We start from the raw sequence: 17,611 nt of genomic DNA on the forward strand, positions 1-17,611 counted from the left end.
TCTCTGCTGCCTTCCCTCATCTAGTCATACTCAGCACATGTGAGACCTTGATGCAGGGTTTACCAGAGGATATTACACATTTTAAAAAAGTACAAGAATATTCATTCAGTAAAAAGCTTATGCTTTTCCCCATGCATCTTTTCTGGGTTGACAGAGTACTCAGAACTGATGACAGCAAATAGTTTATTTCAGATGAAGTAGGGAATTTATGGGAATTCAGGTTTCTGAACTTTGCAAAAACGTATTTAAAAGCATTACAGAAAATCTTTGCAACTCTACCCTGTTGAAATGTCTCATTGGATGTAATGATCGATCTGGCTTCCTGCTGGTATTCCCGGATTTACACATTCAAACTTTACAAATTAACTGAACTCACTGGATGAACAATTACTGTCTTTAAAAGACCTATCCAAACCAGAATTTTCCAGAAACACATTAAGATACATTCCTGTCGAATTAAAAAATCGTATGTGGACAACAAGCTGACCTCGGCTGTGTGAGCTCTGTTTCCAAATGCAGCTTTGTGCACTATTTAATCTTAAACCCTTAGGTCCTAGTGGAAACTCACTTCAAAACCAATATTTTTTTAACTTTTGCAGCATCTGGAATTAAACACAAATAAGCTGGCCTCGTTCTCCGCGTGCTGTGCAGCTTTACAAATCAGCGCCCTGGGCTGTCAGCGGGGCTCCGACAGTGATGCCCGAGGGACGGCTCACGATCGCGTGAGCCTCATTTCCCGGAGAACCGCGTCGTCCGGGAGTCCGAGGATCCCCAGCACCTCGAACACCCCGAGCGCCGAGCGCCGCCGCCGCCGGGGCCGAGCCCTGAGGCGGCCGGGCCCCGCCCGCCGCCCGCCGCCCGCCCAATGGCGCGGGCCGCAGCCCGGCCGACGCCGTCACCCCGCGCAGCGCGGCCGCGGGTTGGCTGCGGCGCCGGCAATCGTCACATGGGCAGAGATCAGCCCAGCGCCGGGAGCCGCCGCACGGGCTCGCCTCAGCCCGGCCCACTCGAGCCGCGCCGCGCCGCCCTGCTCTGTGGAGCCGCGGCGGATGGCGGCGGGCGCCGAGACGATGCTGAACCTCATGGAGGCCGGCGGGTCCCTGCTGGAGCGGGTGGCCGTCGGCAACCCCCTCTCCCTGGTGCTGGCCGCCTCCGCCTTCGCGCTCAGCCTCGGCTACCTGTTCCAGCTGGGCTACCGGCGACACCTCGGCTCCGACCAGAAGGTGAGCGCTGCGGGCGGGGCGGGGGCCCGGCGGGCTCCGGCGCCGTCCCTCTCAGGGTCGGTGCCCGCGGGCCGGGGGAGCCGGGCGGTGCCGCCGCAGAGCGCGGGCCCGGGGGAGCAGCCTCGGGCCGGCCCTCGGGAGCGTGGGGGAAGCGGCGCTGAAAGCCGGGCGCGGGGGAGCGGGCTCCGGCGGCAGCGGCGTTTCCAGCAGCCTCCCCGGGGCCGGCATCGCCCTCGCCGCGCTGCTTGGTACCGCGGGAGGCAGAGGCGCTCCGGGCTTGCGGAGCCCCGGGGCGTTTCATCGGTGGAGCTTAAGAGAAGCTCACCTGCGAAACGCGGTGCTAACCTGAAGTTTCTTTTGAGGGGCTGTTCAGCCTATCCTCCAGCGCTGTTTCGTTTCTGACTGCCTTATTTTCAATTGCAGTTATCTCTGTGCTTCACGTTCGGAGGCAGCATAGGAAGAATCTTAATAACATTGACTTTATTTTAACCTTTGCTGCTTTTAAATGTAGTTTTATCTGAATAGCTGAATATGTTTTTAAAGTTGGCCTTTTCACGAAAGCGTTTAAACAAATATATTTGAAACTTCTTCTGTGGTTAGTTTTTTGTAAGTGGACATGATTTTATTACTTTTGGGCACTGGCACGTGCCAGGAAAGTGGTCACAGCACCAAGCCTGGCAGAGTTCAAGAAGCATTCCAACAACTCAGTCGGGCACATGCTGTCACCCTTGGGGATGGTCCTGTGCAGGGGCAGGAGCTGGGCTTTGATCCTTGTGGGTCCCTTCCCGCTCAGGATATTCTATTAGTTCATGATTCTGTGATAATCTCTGGAGAAAATTCAGTAATTATTTTTCTCTTTCTTCTACAGAACTACCCACCTTTTATTTCTTCAGGCATCCCTTTTCTCGGTCATGCAATTGCATTTGGAAAAAGTCCCATTGAATTTTTGGAAAATGCTTATGACAAGGTATGTTTTCCCACATGACTAGCTGAGCATATATGAAAATACTGCATGTATCTGTTAAGTTCTGTGTCTGAGGCCTGTTTAAAATCACCTTGAATATGGAAGGGAGTGTGCACAGTAGGCTCTGTGATCTTCAGATCTCTTCAGGTAGCAGTAGTGTTTTCTAAGCTCTCGTGATTCACATGTCATAAATATGCTAGCAGAGTTGTGTAGTGCTCATAGCTGAATCACAAGTTAATGAAAAAGTCATTTTCGTTCAGTTATTTATTGCTGTAATTGGCAACTTTTAATCACATTCTTTACCAATCTGTGACCAGGTTGGAATGTAGCTGACCACCTCTGTGGGCAACTTCATGAATTTTAAGGCCTCTCTGATGTTAAAAGAGCTGGTGTATAAAACCTGAGTAGTTTTTAAACTGTAACACCCTAGAAGAAATTACTTAAATCATTAGAGCCTTAATTGCAATTACATCAAGCTGTTTCACATTGTCTAAAACTATCTAGAGTTATAAGCTTAAATCATAGCTTGGTTAGCTTAGAGAAAGCCAAATTTGGTGCATGAAGGTCTGCTGGCAATGACTTTTAAAATTCAAAATCTTATTTGCCCCTAATTATCTGTGCATACTTCTAATCCAGAATTTTTTGAGACAGTGTTTGTAGATTAATGGGGTCAGTATGTGCTGCAATCTCTCTGCTAGTTTTTTTAGTGTGACTGATCTTTTATTTGTTTTCCACATAATAAATGGTTTTAAAATGTGTACATTCACATGTGTTCATTATAACATTAGATATCACTAGTATGTACATTGAGTATGAATTAAAATGTGGTTTAAAATACATTTATCTATAATAAATGTCTGGATTTTTTTTAGGAGAAAATTTATGAAAGACTGTACAGAGAGATAGGGATTTAATGATTTTTGTTCTTATTTCAAAGAAATTAGTTTTTTGTTTATTCTCTCTTAGTATGGACCTGTGTTCAGTTTCACTATGGTTGGCAAGACGTTCACATACTTACTGGGTAGTGATGCTGCTGCTCTGCTCTTCAATAGCAAAAACGAAGATTTGAATGCAGAGGATGTGTACTCTCGGTTAACCACGCCGGTCTTTGGCAGGGGAGTTGCCTATGACGTCCCTAATGCGGTTTGTATCTTAAATATCACATCAGTAGAAGGGCTCTGCAGTTTGAATGCTGAGTAGGCAGCCCTGAGCTCTTGGCTCTGTGTGATGAGGTTGTGTTCATAAACACTGTGGCAGATTGCAGCAGGTGAATAGTCTCATCTGGATAATCAAGACTGAGTGTGTTCAGGTTGCTTTCTTTAGCACCTGGCCATTTGTCACTCTGGACATTATCTTTTGTTCTTGAAACCATCTAATCTCGCCATAGAGGGAAAACTAGTACGTCACTTTTTTCTTCCCTTGCAGCATGCCTCTGACTGCAGCTCACTTCTCCCTTCTTAGCAACTTCAGGTCTTAATTCTAAGAAAGCCCTAAGAGTGGTAATTTTATGCCATGCCAAATCTAGACATGGGAGTAATAATTTAACAGTTTGAACCACAAGGTTTGTTTTGCTCAGACAGATATCATTCTGTGTATGTTTGCAGAATGCTCCCATGTCTGCATGGGAGCACGGGGGCTGTGTCATGTGGCATTGTATCTGAGCTAAGCATTGGCTGCTTTCTTGTTTCTAAGAGTGGCCTGTCATGTCAGACTCTCAAACTGCAGAAGCCAACCTTTCTGTGGCCACAGTTGCTCCACTGGCACTCTGTGTTCAGTGCATGTTGTATAGCAGAGTAGTTGGGTGGAAGAAACAGCATTGTGATATACTTTATTTTTGGATTTTCAGTTGTGGCCTCATTTTGTTTGTATTAATGCCAGTCATAGTTTCTGTGACCATCAATTTCGTTCCCTCCTTAGCATGCCTCTTCATTCATCCCTGCCTACGTGCTATGATTGTTGCCCTATTAATGATGTGGCTTAGGGGAAGTAATTACTACTCTCTTTGCCTCCACGCTGGCATTTTGCCATGACCCACAGAGTAATAAGCATGTTGTTCTTACCCTGTTCTTTTGGAAATCTCATACACAACTACTACCTACAACTTGCTACTTTCTAAGTAGGTAAAGGAGAATTTGATTGTCTCTTTGTCAGGAAGGAATTGTAGTTTGGGGGAGGACTGGTTGGCTGGGTGGTAGGTTCTTTGCCACTTGATGGATTTGCATAGCTCCTCCATCCCTATGAGAACCAGCAGGACTGCAGCCTGGATAACAGTAAGAGATCATTTCTTGTGTCTTAAGGAGATCTCTTCCATGAGTGGGGCCGTTCTAACAGACTTGTTTCTACCAGTTCAGATAGTCAGAGGTCTTCCTCAAAAAGTCAGGGATGGAGTTGTGAATCACTTCTGCAGCTGCTGGAGCATGGAGGACACATGATTCTCTGCAATACATCTCATGTTCTTCTCTGGTATATACTTGTTTCAGAAGAGTGTGAATCAGGCTGCTCAGATGGCCACGTTTTCACTGGGTGGGCTTGTTTTGTGGATTCTGACTGTCATGGGATGTCTGCTTGAAACTTAAAGGTCATGGTTTGTCCTTAATTCTGTGAAAGTTTGCCCACTGGTTAAAGATGGTTTGACTTCTGCTTTCATGCTCTTCAGTTTGTGGGAGCTAGTTCTTTGTTGTGATCTAATCTCATCCATCAGTTTTATAGAATTTTCTGTAAGCTCCTTGGAATGAGCATTTCTTACCACCATGTACTTCCGGCACATAGGGATGATTAAGGCCTACCTCAGTGCCCCACCATATACAGCTCTTTTTTTGTTGTTTATTTTCTGAAATGAGGTCTTTTTCTAGAGTTAGCCTAGGTTTTCTTTTTCTCTAGAGTGCACTTGAGTTCTGCTTTAGTCAAGACATGAATCATATTACTCAGCAAGCCTTGGGTGCCTGTGGATATGTCTACTTAATTCATACCTCTGCTACCAGAAGGACTTCTTTCTTATTATCTCTGCAGATTGAGGTTCCTCAGAAAAGTCCTTTTTTTCCACAAAAGTTACTCTTTTTCCACAGCGTGGAGATGCAAGGTGTTTGCTATTGACATGTAATGATCTCTGACACTGATTATCTCTAGTTTCACTCTATGAAGCTAGAGAGGTAGCACAGCCAGTTGTGGCCAGAACACATTCTGCTAGAGGTAAGCCGGTGTTTTTGCATAGTGTCACCACCACGATTTCATTTCAGACATCTAATGGGAAGGCATTTAGAGATGGAAAATTTCATTGGCCTTCTGCAATTGATGGGTCATCCTGAAGTTGTTTTTGAGACCCCCTTTTCTCTGCTTAAGCTGCTAATCTATTAATTCTGTGACTTTCAGTCATGTGTTTGGAAGAACTACCCCTTATTCTTCAAAATTAGTAATTTGCTTATTTACCAGTGATTCTGGTAATTGTAGTCAATATATCAACTGTAGTCAATATATCAACTCATATTCACTCTCCTCCCTCCAAGCCTCTTGCCGATAGTTTTTTGTCGAGAGGAGCTGAAATTGCAGAGAATATGTTCACTCCTGTGTGCCATTCCTGGAGACTGGCTAGCATGCTGCAAAGGAAAATGTGCTTGTCTCTCTGCTCTGTGGCATATGTGCCCTCTGACAGACTGCTGGGGTTCTCAATGCATTCTCAAAACAGAAGCTTCTTGGAAGTAGCTTTTCTTGTAATGCCTTTTGTTCTGTATCCTACATGCAGAGCCCTTGGTGGGAAGACAGTTTTTTGTTGTATTACTCATGCTGCAGTGCAGAGCTATAGGGCAAATGCCTCATTCATAATTAAGGCTTGAAAATCAAATTAATAATTTTATGAGTCAATGTCCTGTCAGTGCATTGAATGGTTCTCATCTAATGAAGGGCTTTTCACCAGTAGGTTTGTTAGCCAAGAATCTATACATTGAAAAAGAGAAGGAGGTGAGAAGGGTGTGAAACTCACTATTTTCCTAGGAAGCAGTTTGCGTCCTGCTTCTGTATCTGACTTCCTGGGCAGTGAGATCAGAGGGCTCTGTAAGAGAAAGGGTCACCTCTAGTCCAGGGTCCTTCTGCCTGGGAGAATACAGGAGAGGGAGAGAAAGTGAGGAGGCCACTTATCAGGGGACACAGGCTAAATCCAGACTTTGCAAAGACAGGGCTGGTTATGTTTGTAATTATATTTCTAAAGGGCATTCCATAGTTCAACTTTGCATGCATCTTGTATCTTCAGGGATAAAATTTAATGAAGATACTAAAATAATTTTTTGTTTGGTATTGCAAAAGAGAGAACTGCACCTCGAGCTATTATTTTACTTGAATGTTTCTGAACTGTTGTTTGAAAGACAAAGGTGAAAAACAGAGTATTACCTGTTAGATAAAACTGAGTATCTGCTATACCCTGCAGTCCTAATCATGATCCCTGTTTACTTCTGGATGATCTTACAGTACAAATTCTAATAAGTTTTAATCACATTAATATGATGATCCTTGTACTGATTGCTTTTTCTGTCTTGGTTCTTTTAGATATTTTTGGAACAGAAGAAGATGCTCAAAACTGGGCTAAACATTGCCCAGTTTAGACAGCATGTATCTGTGATTGAAGAAGAAACAAAGGAGTATTTCAAAGCATGGGGAGATCGTGGAGAGAAAAGTAAGCAGGCTCAAATATGTTTTTCCTCCAGTTTTCTGTGAAGTACTTAAGGCCAAAGCAGTATATTTTTGTAAAAGATGTACTGCAGTACAGTATAAAAGAAATTAAAAATTACATAGGTAAAAGTGTACTGAACATCAGAAGAAAGAAAATACAGATTTTTAAAAATCAAATGTAAGGCTATTGGAGAATAAAGCTGCTCAGAAAATCACTGAAAGGCATGAAAGACTGTCTTAGTTTTGCTTTCTTATTCAGCTCGTAGTGCACCTGTTGTGCTCATTTTGGATGGTATCAGTCAGCTCAGTGTAACCACTTCCTAGTCCCTGGGAAAAGCTGCTGCTGTGACTTCCTAGAGAGCCTGTGCTGGAAATCTTGGCTCTGGGAGTCTCTGCAGTGAAAAACTGCATCTTTGAAGCTGATACGGTTACATTAGTGACTGAAGTGAAATGGTTATTTTCCCTCATCCCCAGCTTGCCAATCATCATTGTTGCAAGCTCACAGTTACATAACAGTGTCAAATATTATTTAAACATACATACTTATATTTAAATGCATAAAAATTATATGTCACATTTTAGTATATTGAATTATTTTGAATGTGTATGATTTATATGTAAGTACAGATAATAATATTGTAATATATAAATGGATATTTAAGTGTTTAAGTACTACTATATAAAAATAATTCAGTGAGCAGCAAAACTAAGTGGTTTTGCATGGATTTGGATTTCAGGGTTAAATCTTTGTATGACTTCACTTATATTTATTAAGGACCGAGCTTGTGATGCCTGGCTTGCTTTGGAAGAATTACTAACTCTGCTAGAAAAATTTCTAGAAAGAAATACTTTAAACAAAAGGTATCAGTGATCTAATTAAAAAGTTGTTCCAAGAGACATCTGATAAGACACATTTCAGTAATGTTTTTCAAATCTTTCCTCAGACCTGTTTGAAGCCCTTTCAGAACTGATCATTCTGACGGCGAGCCATTGCTTACACGGGAAGGAAATCCGAGGCTTGCTGGATGAGAAGGTGGCTCAGCTGTACGCCGACCTGGATGGGGGTTTCACTCACGCTGCCTGGCTGCTGCCAGGCTGGCTGCCTCTGCCAAGCTTCAGGTACCAGCAGTAACAGAGGAAGCAACTTAAGCATTTTATCTAAACATCATTGTTGTTTGGATTGTCCCCCATCCCCACCACTTCTTTGTAAGCTATTGTAGACAACCCAATAAATCCTCATAAGCCTTTGTGTTATGTTGTATGAAGTTGCTAATGGAAGTGTTTTGAATCTCAGACGACGAGATCGAGCACACAAAGAAATAAAGAAGATTTTCTACAAGGTTATCCAGAAACGTCGAAAGTCTGAGGAGAAGGAGGATGACATGCTCCAAACTCTACTTGATGCTTCATACAAGTAAGCCAAGAGTTTAAAGACTTCTTTGAAGATTTACTTTAGTTTTGAGCTCTTTAGTTAGAACTGTCTACCAAAACCCAAGAAACATTCCCTCATGTTCTGAAGTGGTTTTGTTGCATGCAATTTGTCCTAGTTTTATTCTTAAAAACAGGTTTAAAACTTCACTTGTCAATGGTTGTTCAGATTTCTGAGATTGTCATTGGTGGTCATGAGGCGGTTGAGGTTGCTTCCTTTCGCTTTGCTGGCTGTTGAGGAATGATCTTCGAGGCTCTTAAAGAGTCTCTCTTGCTCTGTTCTCCCTTCTCCCTACCCTTAGATATTTTGCCTCGTCATTTAGGGTAGGCAGTAAAAAAGTAGAAGGAGTACATTAGAAGAAATTGTAAATGCTACTGTATAAATAGCAATGCTAAATAATGAAACGTGACCAAACGAAGCTCCAATTCCGTTCCCTCCGACACAGGGACGGCCGCGCGCTGACGGACGATGAAATTGCGGGAATGCTGATCGGGCTGCTGCTGGCAGGGCAGCACACGTCCTCCACCACCAGCGCCTGGCTCGGCTTCTTCCTCGCCAGGGACAAAGCCCTGCAGGAACAGTGCTATGCAGAACAGAAAGCAGTGTGTGGGGATGACCTGCCACCCTTAACTTACGACCAGGTTGGTATGTTGCATTAGTCCTGAGGGGTGTTTTTATACCTCTAGATGCTTATTTAGAAAAGAAATTTCCAACTCATCGTTTGAAAGCATTTCATGCTCATCGAACATGAAATAGACACATGGCTTTTGTGTTAAAATAGTGATTGGCACAGTCATTCTGTGATAATGCTGTTTGCCAGTACATTTCCTGTTCTCTTCCTGTCCAAGTAAATTTTCAGCTTGATACTGTTTTTTTAAACAGTGTTCATTAGGGAAATTGCAGTTCCTATGTTTATTTAATAAATGATAGATCTGTAGCAGAGGAAGATCCTCGTATTTCCACTGAGGAAAGCAATGTAATGTGACCTTGTTCTTTAATGAGGCAACAGAAAATACTTGAGACAGATCACTAAGACACTAGTTGGTCAAGTGATTTTTTTCCTTCAGTGCAGCTAATAAAGTACATGTAAATATATGCTGCTTACTCTTTGATTTTTTTAAATTTGTTTTTAAATGGTATAAAATAGCATTTTGTTGGTGTTGAATGAACTTGGCTATATTGTGATACATCCTTTTCTCTGTATTTTCAGCTCAAGGATCTCACTTTGCTGGATCGCTGTCTAAAAGAAACTTTAAGGCTTAGACCTCCTATCATGACCATGATGAGAATGGCCAGAACTCCTCAGGTGAGGACACTTTTTGGAGCTAATTTCACTGCAGCAGCACAGGCTCGGTCAGAGGTATCTCAGCTGGCAGAATGAAACAGAATTGAGCTGGCAGGGAGGAAAGCTGATGGCACTCTGGGGTTCTGTCAGTGGTAGCATAGCCAATGTTGAGTTAGGAAAGCAATTAATACCTTGAACTTGGTATTTCTTACTTTCATGTGGAATTGTGTCCAATGTCAGACCTCTGCAGGCCCCAGCAAGAGACTGATGAAGTGAAACAAGCAGAGGGCCACCTGGATGGGAAGGGGCTGCAGCACTGGTGGTGAGAGGCTGGGGAAACAGGGATTGTTCCACCTGGAGAAGAGCAGCTCTGGGACCTAGGAACTATCGTGTGCAGTTTTCTTCAGAAAAACTGACAGTTTCTTGTAGCTACCAGTCTTATTTGAGCTTTGTTTGGTGCCACCATTTTTTGCTTGTCAGGTATTTTTAACTCCTGTCATAGAAAAATTTGGCAAGCATTTAATACAAGCTAGGTAAATCTGAAAGAAAACTTGCTGTTTGTATAAATACAGTACCATGTCAAAAAATTCAAGTATTTTATTAACTATGTTCCTTCAATGTCAAAGGCTTTCAATAAATTTTAAGTTCATTATTTCTTTTTTATAAAAAAACCTCCTTCTGTAGAATTGCCAGCCTTAAACAGCTGGAAGGTTCCTATAACTACTTGAGCACTGTGTCCTGTACAAGTAAGAAAGGAAGTGTTAGATTGCATTAATTTTTAAATGCACTTGGCCAAAATATCTTGAATTTTAAGCCTTGTAAAGTAACACTTCAGGTAACACTTTAAAAAGAAAAATGGAGACATTTGTCATTTCTCTTGTAGACCATTGCTGGATACAATATTCCTCCCGGCCATCAAGTGTGTGTATCTCCCACTGTTAACCACAGACTCAGAGACTCCTGGAATGAGGCTCTGGACTTCAAGCCTGACAGATACCTCCAAGATAACCCAGCGGCTGGAGAGAAGTTTGCATACATTCCATTTGGTGCTGGTGAGTAAGAGAATGCAGCACCTTTGGTGTGAGGTTGTGCTGAGGTGGCTCAACACTAGCCATGTCCTACAGCTCCTCTTCACACTGCAGCTTCTGAGGATAGATTTTTTTTCTGTTTCTGGCTGAAAGTTTTCCTACTGTGAAAGTGCTGTTAAAGGAACTAAGTTAATTGTTCTGCATTAGTCATAGCTGTATAAATCTCTCACAGCAGTTACCAAAACACCTATAGGTTAGCGTGAGTGATGCTCGACTCACATATTTTCAAGTCAAGGACAAACCTGGTAATAAAAGTTCAGTTGAGGGCAGAGTAAAAGTCTGCCGAATCCCAGCTTCCAGAACAGTTTGCAAATATTGTCATGATGGAGTTAGAGCTGATCTCATTTCTCAGTGTTGCAAATGCTTCTTTCCTGATACCTAGATTCATGCTTTCTAGTGGGGACAGAACAGCACAATCTCATTCCACTTAGTCGGCTGTTTTATGCAGTGATAACTTGGAAAAATAAGACTTGGATGGAATTATACATAAAATGGGGTATGTGAAACATCAGAACCTCAGATTATTGAGAAAGGGGCAACTACTATCTGCATAAAACTTCTAAAATTAGCTGATTGTCAGAGGATCCAGTAAAATATTCTAACTGCATTTTATGGCTTTCCTTCTAGGTCGTCATCGCTGCATTGGAGAAAACTTTGCTTATGTTCAAATTAAGACTATTTGGTCTACTTTGCTTCGTTTGTATGAATTTGATCTTATCAATGACTATTTTCCAACTATAAATTATACAACAATGATACACACACCTAACAACCCTGTTATCAGATACAAGAGGCGGTCACTGTAAACTCTGGTGCTAAAACCTTACTTTTTAAAGTTGTGTAAACTAACAGACTTTTGAATAAAATTGTGACCGAATGGCAGATGGAAGCTGATGCATCTACTGTTAGGAGATCAACAGTAGTCTACCAAATTGCATCTATTTTGTTCACCCACACTATTTACTGCTGTTGTGTATAATTGCTTGTTCTACAATTTTCTCATTGCATTTTTAAAGCAAAGGTGTCTTTTTTATTGATGTAACACTTTTAAGGTGCATGCCAGACCTTTAATGATGAAAAAGTAATTTCTACAAGTGGAACTCTTTCCTTTTGAAAAATAATTGAAGATTACCTTCCCCAGATAACCAGATGCCTACTTTGCCTCTGTACCCAATTTCAGCAAACCCATCCAGGAACAGGCACCACAGGAGACGGTACTTGGTGGTGCCCTTCCTTTGGCATTTATGATTCTGTTCCAAGCGAGTGATGGGCTTGGCTGATTTAAGAAAATGCTACTGTACAGCTAAGTGGTAGGCAGGTTCACAGGTAAGTAATTTCAAGAATGAGCCATTTAACTGTCTAACTTGAAGGAGTTGTAAAATGCCTATGCTAAGAAAGCAACAAGTAATTCTCTAAAAAAAAATTGGAAAATGGTGATCTCTGGAAGCTTGATGTAAAGTGTAAGAGTAAGAATATGAAGACACCAACAACATGAATTTTGTAAATAACAGATTTGTGTATAAAAAAGGTGAAATAGCTGAATGTTGTCTGGGTTTGTACTGACTCATGCAGGATTGTTAAATGGTGTTTGGTTCAGGAGTGCTGACGATAAATTGTAATGAGCTCTGGCTCACAGGAATTTTGAATTAAATTTGTAAACAGAACTCTTGTGGAAGTTTTCCATGCTCAACCCTGTCACTTCTTTTTGAACAGGTTTGATTAGTAAATTTGTAACTCTGTCTTGGAGTGGGCTGTGTCCCCTTCGGCAGGGCTCCATGTAACCAGGGTTTTTTCTCCTCCTTCCTCGTCTAAATTCAGTGTAACTGTTCTAAAACCTTGTGTTTGTACCAGTCATGGAAGGTGAGGGAGCACAGGCTCTTTCCTTCCAGCCCTGTCAGGTGAGACCAGAGTCTGCAGAAGCCAGGCTTGTCCATGTCCCTCTCTGATGGCAGTGCTTTGGAATCTGTAAGAAGTCAAGCTGAAGTCACCACAGGTAGGAGGAACTCAGGCAGGAGCAACCTGTCCCATGTGAATAAGGGAGCAGTTCTTGAACACAGTTAGAAGCATGAAGTCATGTTTATTTCAGTACTTTGACAAAATACCCATAAAATTCAAAACTTCTACCATTACAAAAATAGGTCTCTACAAGTGATATTCTGTCTGCACTGCCAGTAGCAAATATTACGAGTCAATGTAACTTCAGTAGCCTTGCCAGAAAAAGTGCAAGTAAATTTTGCTGAATGTAGCTCAATTTAATTAATACACAAGTTTCATCTTCGCACCCTTTTGATAAATACACACTTCATAAGTTAATCATTTAAATTAGCATTCCACAAATATACATGTAATTTAAACGTGGGGGGGGTTGTTTTGGAGGGATTTTTTAGGGAGTTTTGGGCGATTTTTTTTGTTCAGATTTTGTTGGTTTTGTTTTCATAAACACGAAGTGCCTACATCCATAAATCCCAGTCTCTGTGGGTGTGCCAGGATGGAACTGTACACAATCGTAGAGCTGTGTTCATATTGGTCCCACAATATACACATTATACAAAAGCACAGAAAGAGCACGGATTTACAGAAGGCAATCTGTTAGCATCACTGCCAGTGATGGAGATGTTGAAAGGTATTATTATCTTCTTATACCCATGTGCAACTGCGTGTATGAAGTTGAACCTGTAAGATGGAGAAAAACTCATCAAGATTACTCGGAACAAGTATGTACATTCAGCTGAATAAGCATGAAAGATTTTACATGGGAAATCATAGAACAGGGACTTCTAAAGATCAAATCTTTTAAGAACAAAACTTTCCCAAATGATGGGAAGACAAACACAGTAACTTCAAAACTCATAGATTTCATCCCATTGTTCTGACAATTTTCTTGATGTATTCCTCTTTCAGCACAAAAAATTGTCATCATCTATGGGACAAATTGACTTTAATTTCGGTAATCACAGCAGTAGGAGAAAAAATTCATCTTCCATGTCCCAATCTTCTGGGTACATTCTTCTCTATATAACTTAAAATCTTAGCAAGATGCCAACTGAATCCTTGCTGTGCATTTATTAGAGATCAGGGAAGTAAAGTGTTACCAATAATCTCAAAATCTATACTGAAAGCACACTTGTATCTCTTATTCAAAGAATTTTGCAATCTTCTTTTAAGTGAGCTTTTTGCTACAGCTCAGAAATGCCTCTTGTTTAAGGCTGAAAATTGATACAATGGAAGTTGTTCGTTGTGTATCTCAGAGAACCAGCACCCCTGTGGCAGTGGGCTGCCCAGAGGTGTCCTACCTGACTGCACGCTGCCGAGCCGCTTCTGCAGTGCCTCCAGGCGATTGATGTAATCTGTCAGAGCCCTTTCGGGATCATAGTTCTGCAGCTGAGGACAGGCAAAGGAGACTGGGTTTAAATCAGCGTGCATCCCGTGGAGCCTAGGGGCAGAACAACACACACCATTTCAGAAAGGGAAACTTCAAGTAAAAATAGCAGCAACACAGCAAAATACTGTAGGCAGAGGTACCTTATGGCCTGCATGGCCCTTAGCTTATCCATATGGTAGCCAGCACATCAAACCCATTTAACGGCCCTGGCACTTACTGTGCAAGCCAGAGAAGTCACTCTTTCCCCTGGCCTTTTCCTTCTACTGCACAGGATTTGTTGCTACATTTTTTTGAGACAAAGACTGACCACCAAATTCCTAGTGAGACTGCAGCAGAATCCACGGTAGGCTGAAGTTTGGTTTTCTAGTAAGAAGCTTGTGTCAACAGGGACACTGCCATCTTTACAGGATTCTGCCTCTTGTCATTACTCTCTGTAAGTAAAAGTCAATAGTGGCCAAGATAGAGTGAAGTTTTTTACCACGTAAACTGTTATGGTCATGACAAACTAAGACAATACAAATATTGAGGTGGTCTCCATGAAAATGAAACCCAAAATATGACTAGAATTTGATATTCAGTGAAGAGCTGAACTCACAACTTCATATAAGCTCATCAAAGTAGGATGGCACTCATAAAAATGTTGCCCTTGATGAAAAATACCCGGTTTCACTGGCGGGGGTGTGCGAGCTTTAGCCTCAATCATGTGATAAGTAATCACACACTGAAAGCCCGAGATAATTTTTTATGTATTCTTACAAAAATGTTAAATCTTACAGCATCAAAGGTTACAAACCTTAGTAGTAAACACTGAGGCTTTCAGCTATTCAACAGTGCCTGAAAGAGAATAATAATAAAAACCCCAAACGTACTTATGTTGAAAGTTTATAGGTGATCTAGGAGACTCCATGCCTGACCTGGATCTATAGGAATGCCTCTGCTCTCCATAAAGATCCATGCCGCCAGAGAATGAATCAGGCCGTAATTCATGACCTAGAAATACAAAATATACAGAATATTAGAAATACAAAATGCAGTGTCTTGAAAACTAAAAACAGTAAGACCTTTTGCACTTTACTGGGAACCTCAGATATGAGTTTTCTGCTTGCATATCATAAAAATGGCATTTAACAAGTATAGACCACTTTCAGACTCCCTCAGGGAAAAGCAGAAATGAAATCCTGGCCTCACTGACGTCAACAAGGACACTCACAGACTGAGAAAAGGTTTTAGTGCAGACCTAAGTAGCCAGTAAATAATAATGAAGCTTCTGATTCTCCTTAGACTCCTACAAAAAAGCAAGCAGAAAACTTTTATTTTCCAGACATAAACCTGTAACAAAAGAATGACAAGCTTTTGTTCTAAGAAAAAGCCTGCGGTGCAGATCTCCTACAATAACTCCAATGACACAGCTAAAACTGCTTTCATGAACACACTCCATAGGGAAACCTTCCATATTTTTTTAAATCCCACCCACAATGGAACAAAACAAAACTGAAGAGAAAACAAATAGGTTAGTGTCTGTGCTGAGCATGAAAACTGAGGTTAATCCAAACAATTATAGCAAAAGAAAGAGGGAACATCCCATTCATTCCACATGAGTATAGTACAAATTTAAACCCATCTCCATTGAGCAGTGTTGTGACTTGCAAATACCGTTTTTTCAGTCATTACTGGACTATGACTTACCTGTGTTCTGGCTAAAGACATCCCTATTGATAGTCAGAATACCAGAACCTGTAACTCTGTGCCATCGACGAACCAGGAACTTCATTCTGCATTTCAAATTAAAAAAAAAGAAAAACCAACAGCTTCAGAATAAATTAAACAGGCAAATAAAAGTAATCTGCTTCTTGTATTCTAGAAAGTATAAGAATTTCTTGACCAGAAAGCAAAACTAACAGATCGGTATCTAAAACCTGAGTATCAAATACAAAACATCCTTTTGCATATCCCTAAGACTGTCTTCTGTTCAAATCTGCTTTCAGCATCACCTGTGCAATTCCAGAGGTGCTGTATAGGTCCAAGTGGACAGTAAATGGCTCAAGCACCTAAGCTACAGCACACCAGCATTTTAAAATCATACTAAATACACTTTTTTGCTCTGTTGCAGCTTCAAAACTGCAACTGCAGAGCACTATGAGTAAAATCCCCACAACAGGTACATGAATGCTTCTTTGAATTTGTATGACACACAAGGCTCAGAACAATAGCAAGCAGAAGTGCTTGGGGGTTCGAACCTTTGTGAAGAAGGTTTGTTAGCAACATGGCAGTACTATGCCGTCATAAACTTTACTTTTTCTTCCTCACCAATTCCTGCTCATCCTTAGTCTTGTGAAATTAAAGGACTACCCACATGAAGAAAATTAATTCCTAAATCTGTATTATACTTGCATGTAAGATTTTAATCTCTAAAGGAAATTAAGCTGTAAATAAGTGCAATCTTTAGAATTGCTCATAATGTTTTTTAATGATATGACTTTACCCAGAACACTCCATCAGTGATTATCAGATACTGAGCCCTTTATAACTACAATCAGACTGCTGATTCCTATTACAGAATTTACCTACACTCTGCTCACCTTGTCACCTATACTATCTATATAGTATCTACTATATTCATGAGTACCAAAAGTATACCATTCAAACACAATGGAATATGACAGTTTTCTACATTTCACTAGAGAGCTAGAAAAGTTTATATTAAGCAGCACAGTCACATCTGTTTGAAATGTAACTTCCTCCAGTTTACCTTGAAATTGCAATGGACACTCTGACTGCAGAGCGAAATCGTGTAAAAGCCTTTGAATGATGTGTGATGATTTCAAGGTCTGTGTAGGAAGGCTGTCCCCCCATCCGTGCTATGAGGGCCAGAGTGGCTTCTTCACACTCCTGGAATCCTCCTAGTAACAGCAGCAAGTATTTTTTCTGATATATGAGAGCTTTCCGAAAGCTCTCTGCTCGTAGGTATTTGCCATAAATTCTCTGCAACAAGAGAAAAAGACATAAAGCCCCATAAACTCCAAGAATCACAACAGTTCCAAGACATCATTACTTTAATAGCATTTCTGTGCTTATTCATTTCACAGTACCAGGGAGAAGACTGTGCTGCTGTTCACATTTGTTGAATGCAACTTCATACACTGAGATCACCTACATAGCAAGAAATAGGGCACACACAAAAGGACAACATAGGTGTTTACATGTCATTCCTGGAGAAAAAAAATAATAGTCAGGTACCCAAGGATGAAAATTTTAAAACTGAATTAAATCTCTTTTTACTCAGAATAAAGCAGAGTGAACACAATGAAAAATAAGCCCAAATAAAAATTTCAAAAGCAGCTGTAGTTAGTATGTGGGGGTGAAAAAAAATCTTACCCTTAAAACAGCATTTTCAGTATCTGATCCCAGTTCTCTGAGGAAAGCCTCGCTTCTGAGCTCTGCTCTCAGCTTGGAGAGTTCTGCATCGGCTTGTTTCAAGGATTTCTGCAGTGACAGCCTTTCTCTGTTCCAAATTTCCTTCTCAGAAGCAACTAGAGTATCAATATTAACTCCAACATCTGATGAGTGCCTGGATGACTGAA

The 17,611-nt window shown here is 41.3% G+C and overlaps 2 protein-coding genes across 6 annotated transcripts in view; one reads left to right on the forward strand and one right to left on the reverse strand.

Moving 5' to 3' along the window:
* Nucleotides 1–1,010: 1,010 nt before the first annotated feature.
* LOC120762021 (lanosterol 14-alpha demethylase) lies at nucleotides 1,011–12,312 on the forward strand. Its single transcript, XM_040083991.2, has 10 exons — nucleotides 1,011–1,223; nucleotides 2,092–2,190; nucleotides 3,154–3,330; nucleotides 6,724–6,850; nucleotides 7,791–7,965; nucleotides 8,141–8,260; nucleotides 8,721–8,916; nucleotides 9,486–9,581; nucleotides 10,444–10,612; nucleotides 11,276–12,312. Exons 1-10 carry the CDS (start codon nucleotides 1,050–1,052, stop codon nucleotides 11,452–11,454), a joined length of 1,512 nt encoding a protein of 503 aa, XP_039939925.1. The 5' UTR covers nucleotides 1,011–1,049; the 3' UTR covers nucleotides 11,455–12,312.
* A 393-nt stretch (nucleotides 12,313–12,705) lies between these two features.
* The window catches only part of AKAP9 (A-kinase anchoring protein 9), a 106,324-nt gene continuing 101,418 nt past the window's right edge, over nucleotides 12,706–17,611 (reverse strand). For 4 of the 5 annotated variants that reach the window (XM_040077411.2, XM_040077336.2, XM_040077166.2 and 1 more), the window contains 6 exons: nucleotides 17,406–17,606; nucleotides 16,780–17,012; nucleotides 15,717–15,802; nucleotides 14,900–15,020; nucleotides 13,942–14,081; nucleotides 12,706–13,321 (listed from right to left, as the gene is read on the reverse strand). In XM_040077411.2, coding sequence (XP_039933345.1) covers nucleotides 13,278–13,321; nucleotides 13,942–14,081; nucleotides 14,900–15,020; nucleotides 15,717–15,802; nucleotides 16,780–17,012; nucleotides 17,406–17,606 — 825 coding nt within the window. In that variant the 3' untranslated portion in view covers nucleotides 12,706–13,277. The remainder of the gene's footprint in view (nucleotides 13,322–13,941; nucleotides 14,082–14,899; nucleotides 15,021–15,716; nucleotides 15,803–16,779; nucleotides 17,013–17,405; nucleotides 17,607–17,611) is intronic. The other variant, XM_040077256.2, reaches the window with a different exon arrangement.

Source organism: Hirundo rustica, chromosome 1 (assembly GCF_015227805.2).
Source record: "Hirundo rustica isolate bHirRus1 chromosome 1, bHirRus1.pri.v3, whole genome shotgun sequence".
Taxonomy (NCBI): Eukaryota; Metazoa; Chordata; class Aves; order Passeriformes; family Hirundinidae; genus Hirundo; species Hirundo rustica.